The 10,567-nt window shown below is 41.2% G+C and overlaps 1 protein-coding gene across 3 annotated transcripts in view; it reads left to right on the forward strand.

Annotated features, from left to right (window-relative positions):
* Positions 1-8,615, forward strand: part of pex14 (peroxisomal biogenesis factor 14) — a 44,498-nt gene extending 35,883 nt beyond the window's left edge. For 2 of the 3 annotated variants that reach the window (XM_063880843.1, XM_063880860.1), the window contains 3 exons: positions 3,647-3,738; positions 6,395-6,881; positions 8,227-8,615. In XM_063880843.1, coding sequence (XP_063736913.1) covers positions 3,647-3,738; positions 6,395-6,881; positions 8,227-8,250 — 603 coding nt within the window. In that variant the 3' untranslated portion in view covers positions 8,251-8,615. The remainder of the gene's footprint in view (positions 1-3,646; positions 3,739-6,394; positions 6,882-8,226) is intronic. The other variant, XM_063880852.1, reaches the window with a different exon arrangement.
* The last annotated feature ends 1,952 nt before the right edge of the window (positions 8,616-10,567 follow it).

A 10,567-nucleotide genomic window follows, 5' to 3' on the forward strand; every position in this document is an offset into this window, starting at 1 on the left:
ATACCTCTCAACGCGGAAATGTGCCTTTAACCCGAAACACATGCAGACTTCTGTTTCCTCAGCTGCTAAATAAACATTTCTCGTAGTTTGGAAACCGCTCAATTGCAGACTGCGTTTACTGTCCCTAAACTGGGGACCTCACTATGGATGCGAGTTCAGACAGAATGACTCGTGCACACACGCAGCACAAGCTGATGCCGCACATTTCTATATCTTAGAGCCTGAGACAGTTGTTCTCTTTTTCACAATTTTCTCCGTTAACATGGCTCCTCAAAGTCATGCGCTGTATGCTACCACTGGTGTTCAGGATAGATTTGTCCAAGCATGACATGATTCAGCTCTGATGTTAAGCAGCCTAGTCTATTTGTGCTCCATTATCATTACAAATCTGCCTGTTAACTGTGTTTTCCCTGCTGTCTCAACTCACTGATCGTTCTCTTTATTAGTGGATACTACATAGAAGATTAGAAACCGCCTTCTTGTATGCGGGAGATGAACTGCCAGTGGGAAAGTGCATAAATAGAGTAAAATCAATTGCACTGTACCAGTGTTTCCACTCAAAAACACTCCTCTGGGGACTTCCTTTGAAACTAATTCCATCATAAATATACATGCGTTACACGAAAACACACTGTCTGCCGGCAGAGTAACTGTGAATTAATTTGCCTTCAGACACTCTTAAACAAGCCTTGTTAAAGATCTTATCTTGTTGCTAATGGTCCACAGGCATTTATCTTCATTTAGCCAGATGCGTTGCCGTCCTTGGGTGCTGCTAGAGTTGATAGTCTTTTTTTTTTCTTTGCTTGTGATATCTTTTTTTTCTTTTTTTCTTGAACCACTTACTTAACCAGCAGAAAGAGGCCGACCCTTTTCACACCGAGGCACCCATCCGAGTCATTAGTTACACAGCTTTTAAACCAGTTAGAGGAAATCTTTACTATGTACAGTATTTACACGATAAAACACATCCAGCCAGCACACTGCTGGGTGATATTGGGTGGCTCCTCTCTCCAGGGTTGAGTCGTGTTTTTATTTTGGCTCGTTGGTTCATGTGTTGGTTGTTTGTTCATGCATGATGATTTTCGGGATGCAGAGAATTTTGTTCTCCACTGTTTAGTCCAAACAGAGCTCTCAGAGCCCTGCACCTGCACACCAGGAAGTAGAAGTCAAACACTAGATGAAAGAGCAGCACAGACATTTGCACACAACTCTGAACCTTTCATATTTTTTTATTTTAATCAGGCAGTTTTTATTGCTTTCTTTAATTGAGTCAATAAGGCCAGGTGGGTCAATGAATTATATAACGGCATTTGTACGCAAACACAAAGAGCTCTTCAAGGCTACATGCTTAAATCCTAAAAACCAGCAGGATAATTTGCAAAGTTAAATATTTAAATTGAGTCTTAGAAATAATACAGAATGCATTTAAGTCACACATGCATATGCGGCATTCAACTTTTAAAGAAGTAACGTTTTTTTCTTTTGAGAACGTTTAAAGTACACTGTTAACAAACACATACAACCTGTCTCTTCTTGATGACGGGAATGCTCTTGAAAAAACCTGCTAAATTAATGCAGAAGTTAAATATTTTAAACAGCATTTTATTCAAACATCACATTGTATACACGCCTGTGGTCTATGGGATACGTCTCAGCTCTTCTGGAGGGCCTTTTTAAGTCAACTGTGTGTTTTTCTATCTCTCCAGTCACTGATACCCCTCCACTCAGCTCCACCTACGCAGCTAGTGCACTTAACACAAGATTCTTTCACAATGTGTGTACACACTCGCATAATGTATCTCAAAGCTGAAATCCAGTCCTGGCCCAACATTTAATTAGGTTTCTTCAGACTTAATAAGACATATGTCAGTGGAAGTGTTGTGTGACAAGGCTTGATGTGTGATATTGTATAGTGCTGCTTGGAAGATAATGCACATTATGTAGCTGGCGGTTAACAATCCTCCTCCAAAGCCTTGTCTTCTAATGTTAAGTGATATAGAAATAATTTCTAGTTATTTGGAGCAATTTGCATACTTCTTAAGTCGATTCTCTGCCTTGGAAGTCTTTTAGCTCAGCCCATACGGCAATTAATTTTTTCGATGTAAAATGAGAGAGAAGCTGAATCCAGCCTTATTATACGGGTGCCTTGGGGAGGCGAGGGATTAAGATGGTTCTAATGAGGTGACGGCTGTAATAAGAGTGTCTTCAGCAGGCCTCCAATGCACCACCTCTAAAACAGGGCTCCTTATCAGCGAGGTTTAGGAGTCGATAAGAGCCTAAAAAAAAGCCTCCTTTTCTGTCTCCCTTCACTTCTCCTCCTCTGCCTCCCTCCTTCCACTGTAAATGAGTCTGATCCCTTTCAGATGTGATTCAATTAATTTCTCTTAGATTTAATTACAAGCAAAAGAGTCCAAGTTATCCCTCTCCCCTCGATAGGGGGTCTAGGCTTCCTAACAAGCTTCTTCTAGTGAGTCAGGAGAGTCTTAATTACAGTTTTTACTTTTCTTTTATCCCACTTTCTCCCTTGTCTTCTGCCTCCCCTCCCTCTCGTCTCATCAGTCTATTCCCCCTGTTCTCGCACATGTTTGTTATATTTTTTTATCCAGCAATGCATCGCAAATGGGGAGCAATTATCTACATCACTGGTTTTTCTGGTAATCATCTCACAAACTCAAATGTATTTTGACCTCCACACTTGGACTTTGTTGTCCTCCCTATTGGAGTAAGAGTTTCCGTTATTTTATGTGACAAAGGGATCACCAAACTTTGCACCACTTCTGTTTTATCATCATTTGATGTTTTCTTTTTCTCCAGGCCTTTATCAATACTATTTAATTTCATAGCTCCCTCTGTAAGGTTATGCCCAACCCCAAAAAGGGCTGCAGAGATAGATTTTCCGCAGCAATTTGCCATTCAAATACTTGCCTTTATACCCTTTAGCATCTCGTGTGTGTGTGTGTGTGTGTGTGTGTGTGTGTGTGTGTGTGTGTGTGTGTGTGTGTGTGTGTGTGTGTGTGTGTGTGTGTGTGTGTGTGTGTGTGTGTGTGTGTGTGTGTGTGTGTGTGTGTGTGTGTGTGTGTGTGTGTGTGTGTGTGTGTGTGTGTGTGTGTGTGTGTGTGTGTGTGTGTGTGAGTGAGAACACATGCCTTTTGATAAAAGACAAAAAGAACAAAACAAACTGCTAAGCTATGGTTACCTTCATGAATGCAACCATTGTTCAAGATAAAGTCATTATCCAAAACACAGGACACTGGCCTAATCTTTTCTAGATAGTATGGAAAATTATGTAAAAACTGCATGATTCACACTCACTGGACTTTCTGAGCAGCCAACGCCATAAAGGTGACTGTAGTGGGGTTGTTTGTCCTCTGTTCTGTCATCACCAGCAGTAAGCCGTTGTGAAGTTGTTATAGTGACGAATGACCTGACCACACAAAACATGTGGCCTTTAGCATTTGCATTTACCATATTTGTTTACCTTGAACCTTTGTCCTTTTTTTCAAAATGCTTTTTTTATTATTTTATGTTGTTGACATGGAGCACAGAGGAGTTGTTGAAAGTTGTGTATTGACTTTGTACGTTGACCCTACATGTGACCTGAACAGTTTTGTGAGTGTGCCTGAGACATTTGTTGTGTTTCCTCTAGACATCGTCTTCAACAAACCGTGTCCTGGACAGCCAAACAGTTGGAGAGCTGAAGGCCGAGATCGTCTCTTTGAAGGGCTTACTGCTCAGCAGGTAACAAAGTTATCCAGACCCCCCCGTCACATGAAAGTGCGTGCCTATGTTTGTGGGCCAACCACTCATTGTTCATGTACTTTTGAGATCCTGGATGCAGTTATTTTGAGCCATTTCACAGTGGTAACCAGCATCAATGCCTTATAATATACCCAATCATGCCATATGTTCACTGTGGCCATATTTAATGTATACATAACATTTCAAAAATGTTCATCTATCCACGTAAACTGACATGGCCCCTTTGAAATTACATTTATTTTGGTTTACACGTGTTAAAATAGCCTATTGATGGATAATGACACAGATAAAGATTCATTATAATTATCATGCTTTTTTTGTCAGAAGAGTCAAAAAAGCCATAAAGGTTTTTGTGTGGCTCTTCTTGGAAACAATTTATAATAAATGTGAAAATCTTTTTGACTTTGAAAGAGCAGTTTGAAAATTCTTGCCTTTTCAAACTTTAGGTATACATTTCATTTACTCTCCCACTCAGGGGAAATGTGTCTTTGGCTTCTTCTCAAAATATATTTTGGACTCACTCGGTGTGAGCAGTTTCATTTAGGAATTATTGTCTTTGTACTGATCTACACCAGCCTCCCTTATCGCTGCTTAGTGTGCATCTACTTGGACAAGAAGATCCTCCCAGCTGGCTGACAGCACAGCTCAACATTAACAGGGAAACATTCATCTTGCACATGAGCATGAAACCCCCCTCTACTAGGAGGACTGTGAGGTGTTGTTGAAATATCTAGGAAAGCTAGTTTACGTACCTTGAGTTAAGATTAATTATTTATATATCTTTATATCTATAAAATGTAAGAAGCAACATACTTAGAAACTACAAAACCCCGATTATAGATGTATCTGTGCACACCCTCTTTCATGGTACACGTCTGTGGTTTATGGGCTGAAAGTTTTAGTTTGTGACTAAATAAATAAAATTAAAGAACACAGAATGTCACATTGCTCTTCTAAATGACTTGCACACTTAAAGCAAAATCATTAATCTCGAATATGTAGGCACTAGAGGTTATAATACTGATTACACCATTTCTTTTCTTGCCTTGGTCGATTAGCATACTGCAGGCATCAGCTGGTCTTCTTTGTATTAATGCTTTTATTGGTAAGCAAGATAACCACACTTGCATAATTGCTCTTATGCATCTTCAGTCATTTTATAGATGCAAAATGACAGACCAAGGGAAATGATGTATGTTATATGAAAACGGTTCCTGATAAAATACAGGTACTTAATCATTCGTCATCTCCCCCAACAAGGTTAGGGTTAGGGTTAGGTGAGGTCCTCAGTTCCTTCACGTCTTCCTTCTTCCTTACTTCCTTCCTTTCTTTCCTTTCTCTCTTCCCTTTTCCTCCTATCCTACTTTCCTTTCTTCTCTCCTTCCCTTATCCTTTCTTCCTTTCTTCCTTTCTTTTTCTTCCTTTTATTTCTATCTTCCTTTTGACCTACGTTTTATACTAAATCCATCCTTCTTATGTTTTTCCTTTATTTGTTTCTACTTAATCCCATCTTACTCTTCTTCCTAACTGCCTTCCTATTCACCCCACTTCCTTCATTCTTTCCTCCTTACTTTCCTTTTTGCTTTCCTTCCTTCCTTCCTTCCTTCCTTCCTTCCTTCCTTCCTTCCTTCCTTCCTTCCTTCCTTCCTTCCTTCCTTCCTTCCTTCCTTCCTTCCTTCCTTCCTTCCTTCCTTCTCCTTTTCTCTCTGTATACCTTGTTCCCTTCCTTACTTCCTTCCTTCCTCCTTACCTTGGCTTGTTTTGTTTTAGTCGGGAGAAATTGTCATCCTTCCTGCTACATTTTAATACACGGTGTTCAGTATTTTGTGTTGTCAAAGGTGTCTTTGTATACTGCCAGACATACCCTCATTCTTTTTTTCTTTGTTCCTCAATCTAGTTAGGCACAACCCAGCTCAGTCAGGCCATTAGCATGCATGATTATGTATCAGCGTCTATAATGAAGCCTGAAGTAAATGTGTACATCAGAAAACCGGCGAGGACGAAAATTACCTCACAACTGTCTAGCTGAGCGTGTTCTGTTCCCCTCGTACCTTCTAATCAGCAATAATCCCTTTGTCATTTGCTTTCTTGACTTCATCCTGACTCTCACAATGAGTTTTCTGGCAAAGGCTTGAATCACAAACTACAGGCTCTGTATCACCATCTGTCTCCAAACGTGTTCCCTTCCTGTTCAAATGATCCAAATCATCTCCAAACTGTTTTTCTCTTTTTTTAAACACCAAGAAGTGCTTATCCCATTACGATTCAGCGTTGTCTTTTTGATCTTAAAAGCTGCAGTGCATGTAATTAAAAAAATCTTAGAGCATCTTTACCAGGTGTGACAAACATCTGTTTGTTTGGGGGGGAAAAGTCATTTTCTCCGCTGTAATTATGAGAATTACACAGTGTGCTTAGTGTGTGGCTGCATGCTAAAATGTAAACTAGTGTTGAGGATATGCTGTCATTAACTCTTTCTTGGCTTAGAAAGCTATGTACAGTATATTGTGTGGTTGCAGTATGCCCATCTTTGGCTGATTACATTGTGGAAAAGCTCTTTTGACACATTTAAATCAAAAGTGAGGTTGTGATCATGCCTCATTTTCTCCTTCTCTCTTTTCTTTCCCGCTTTTCACAGGAAACAATTCCCTTCCTCTCCCACTATACCTAAAATCCCCTCATGGCAGATTCCTCTGAAGCCGCCATCGGTACCCGGCTTTCTGCCAGTCAACCACACCAACAGCAGCAGCGACATCTCCCCTGTCAGTAACGAGTCCGCCAACTCGTCCCCCAGCAAAGATGGACACCACAGCTCCCAGGATGCCATGGGAGAGCCTGATGTAGTTCATGTTATCAATGGAGACGACGGCACCGTGGGCCTCGGTGCAACGATGCTCCTAGACCTGAAGGACCAGGTCCGCATGGAGGTGCAGGGGGAGGAGGAGAAGAAGGAGGAAGAGGAGCAGGTGGTCAGCCACGTAGACGAGGAGGAAGAAGAAGAAGAAGAGAAGGAGGAGGAGGAAGACGGTGTAAGCATGCACACAGTGGATCGGCGTGGGGATGGACAGATTAATGAACAGGTGGACAAACTGAGGCGCCCCGAGGGTGCCAGCAATGAAAGCGAGGTGGATTAAATAGCAGTAGAAAACAAAAACCCTCTCCTAACACCGCTTCTCATCTCTGCCGACTCACTTTCATCCTGCTCTGCTCTGCTCTCACTTATTTGTTTGTATTTTAGTTTTTTATTCATCCTAATTGTCTGCCCCTTTTAGTTTCTGTAACATCTTATTCTTGAGCAAAATGAGGAGTAGGTGTTAGGAGACGTAAAACTGACAAATATTGGAGTTGTAGTTGACACACGGCTTAACCACGGTTTAGTTTAGTTCATCATGGAAAACTAAATGACTGCACGCCGAACCACCCACCATCCCGTTTCTTTAGAAGGAGAAATATCGAGAAATAGTCAATCCGAACAACTTTTAAAGGCTGTATGCAATACTAACCCGGTGTGACTGACTGCTTTTACATTTCATCATTTAATTCCCATATTTTCCATTTCCATTTCCATTTTGTTATTGTACTAGGGTTTTTACAGACCAAGGGGCAGTGATGCACAGAATATCTCTCCTGTATGATGCAGCTGGAGGTCAGGAGTCGTATCTTGACAATTCAGTCTCAAAGTTACCGTGAGCTTCCAGGGAAGCATTAGCAGAGTTGGTCTCCCGGTTGATGGCAATAGGAGAGGACAAGCTCTTCCAGGGCCGGAGCTTTTAGCCTCTTTTATGTGTCCTTTCGCGTTGGTGTCAGTCTGTCAATAATTTACAAGGCCAGCAGGGTGGCATTTGGGTGAAATAAAAGCCCTGAAACTCGAGATTAGAATGTGATGACGGGCTTTGTTCCATGGCGGTGTCAGAGTGCTCATACGCTCAAAGGAAGGGAAGATAAATGTTTTTCACCTGGCTTTCCTTTTTACTGAGGGCTGAATTGTGCATCTCTAGCGAGTGCGTTTGTGCGTGGCAGGCGAGAAAACCCAGACTGTCTGCTGAGCTGTGTCTGTGTCTCCAGCAGGGCAGCTGATTTGGTTTGTGAAGTATGTTAATAATCAAATGATCAACAAATAACAGATGTATTAGTTCATGCAGCTTGAAATGTCAAGGAGGCTAAAAGAGAAAATCTAATACAGAAAGCCCAGTTCCATTGTATTATTTCCCGTGACAAACCCTGCGGTCCAAATTACGGAGGGCCTCCTACAGTGAGTAATCTTTACAGAAAACGGCGCCAATATTTTGTAATTAAGCTGCAGTAAGACAACGAGGGCTGCCACAGATGGAAGTTGCAGAACTTGAATCACCTTTTTTATTCTCAGTGTGGAGGTGGATGTGGGAAGTTAGAAGAAAAAATTGCCCCATGATTGAAAAGGAAAGTAATAAATGAATACTTGACTTATTGAATTACTCACTGTGTCTCCAGCTAACAAGAAGAGTCCATGAGTGAGAAGAAGGGATATCAGCTCTGGTGCCATTTCCACATCCGTCACATGGCCTTCTTAGGAACACAGAAAAGGTAGAAGGGCTCTGCACGTATCCGTGTGACACCCGTCCTGACCTACGAATGATGTTGTTGAGTTTCTGTTAAAGTCTTGAATGAGGAGATAATGATGTAAACTATATCTTTTCATTGAGAAGAGATTAATATGTATGGATGAATAAGGTTGGCTGAAAGAAGCACTTAATCAAGAAATGTAACGTTTGCTTCTCAGCCCCTGTAGAGCCTTTGATTGGTCCTCTCTGTAACATGCTGATTACTGTCTGATGTCAGCCACAGGTGTACATATGTGAAATAAATCTGATAGTAAAGTATACTGTCTGTATTCTTTGTAAATCAACTGTACCCTAGCACTAAACCTAGTATAATGAGCATGTTTGTATTTTTCCTTCAATACACAAGTTTATATATTATGAGATACATTGCAAAATACCTGACTTGCAGTAAATGTATACTAGTTGAGTTTGATATACCTATTATGTATTTCCATCCATTCAATTAACAGGCAAAAAGTGGGTTGCACAGTTATCATTTTAATGTGTGATTGTGTTAGTTTAGGTTCAGGTACAGGAAGGTTTCTCATAACAAGTACAACTATGAGGTACAGTGGGGCAAAAAAGTATTTAGTCAGCCACCAATTGTGCAAGTTCTCCCATTTAAAAAGATGAGAGAGGCCTGTCATTTTTATCATAGGTATACCTCAACTATGAGAGACAGAATGAGAAAACAAAATCCAGGAAATCACATTGTCTGATTTTTAATGAATTAATTGGTAAATTCCTCGGTAAAATAAGTATTTGGTCACCTACAAACAAGCAAGATTTCTGGCTCTCACAGACCTGTAACTTCTTCTTTAAGAGGCTCCTCTGTCCTCCACTCGTTACCTGTATTAATGGCACCTTTTTGAACTCGTTATCAGTATAAAAGACACCTGTCCACAACCTCAAACAGTCATACTCCAAACTCCACTATGGCCAAGACCAAAGAGCTGTCAAAGGAGACCAGAGACAAAATTGTAGACCTGCACCAGGCTGGGAAAACTGAATCTGCAATAGGTAAGCAGCTTGGTGTGAAGAAATCAACTGTGGGAGCAATTATTAGAAAATGGAAGACATACAAGACCACTGCTAATCTCCCTCGATCTGGGGATCCACGCAAGATCTCACCCCGTGGGGTCAAAATGATCACAAGAACGGTGAGCAAAAATCCCAGAACCACACGGGGGGACCTAGTGAATGACCTGCAGAGAGCTGGGACCAAAGTAACAGAGGCTACCATCAGTAACACACTACGCCGCCAGGGACTTAAATCCTGCAGTTCCAGACGTGTCCCCCTGCTTAAGCCAGTACATGTCCAGGCCCGTCTGAAGTTTGCTAGAGGGCATTTGGATGATCCAGAAGAGGATTGGGAGAATGTCATATGGTCAGATGAAACCAAAATAGAACATTTTGGTAAAAACTCAACTCGTGGTGTTTGGAGGAGAAAGAATGCAGAGTTGCATCCAAAGAACACCATACCTACTGTGAAGCATGGGGGTGGAAACATCATGCTCTGGGGCTGTTTTTCTGCAAAGGGACCAGGACGACTGATCCGTGTAAAGGAAAGAATGAATGTGGCCATGTATCGTGAGATTTTGAGTGAAAACCTCCTTCCATCAGCAAGGGCACTGAAGATGAAGCGTGGCTGGGTCTTTCAGCATGACAATGTCCCCAAACACACCGCCAGGGCAACGAAGGAGTGGCTTCGTAAGAAGCATTTCAAGGTCCTGGAGTGGCCTAGCCAGTCTCCAGATCTCAACCCCATAGAAAATCTTTGGAGGGAGTTGAAAGTCTGTGTTGCCCAGCGACAGCCCCAAAACATCACTGCTTTAGAGGAGATCTGCATGGAGGAATGGGCCAAAATACCAGCAACAGTGTGTGAAAACCTTGTGAAGACTTACAGAAAACGTTTGACCTCTGTCATTGCCAACAAAGGGTATATAACAAAGTATTGAGATGAACTTTTGTTATTGACCAAATACTTATTTTCCACAATCATTTGAAAATAAATTCATTAAAAATCCTACAATGTGATTTCCTGGATTTTTTTTTCTCATTCTGTCTCTCATAGTTGAAGTATACCTATGATAAAAATTACAGGCCTCTCTCATCTTTTTAAATGGGAGAACTTGCACAATTGGTGGCTGACTAAATACTTTTTTGCCCCACTGTATTTCTTTAACACAAAATCTTAGGTATTACTAAAATAAATAAACGTTTACTTTCCA

The sequence above is a fragment of the Eleginops maclovinus genome, chromosome 1 (assembly GCF_036324505.1).
Source record: "Eleginops maclovinus isolate JMC-PN-2008 ecotype Puerto Natales chromosome 1, JC_Emac_rtc_rv5, whole genome shotgun sequence".
NCBI lineage: Eukaryota > Metazoa > Chordata > Actinopteri > Perciformes > Eleginopidae > Eleginops > Eleginops maclovinus.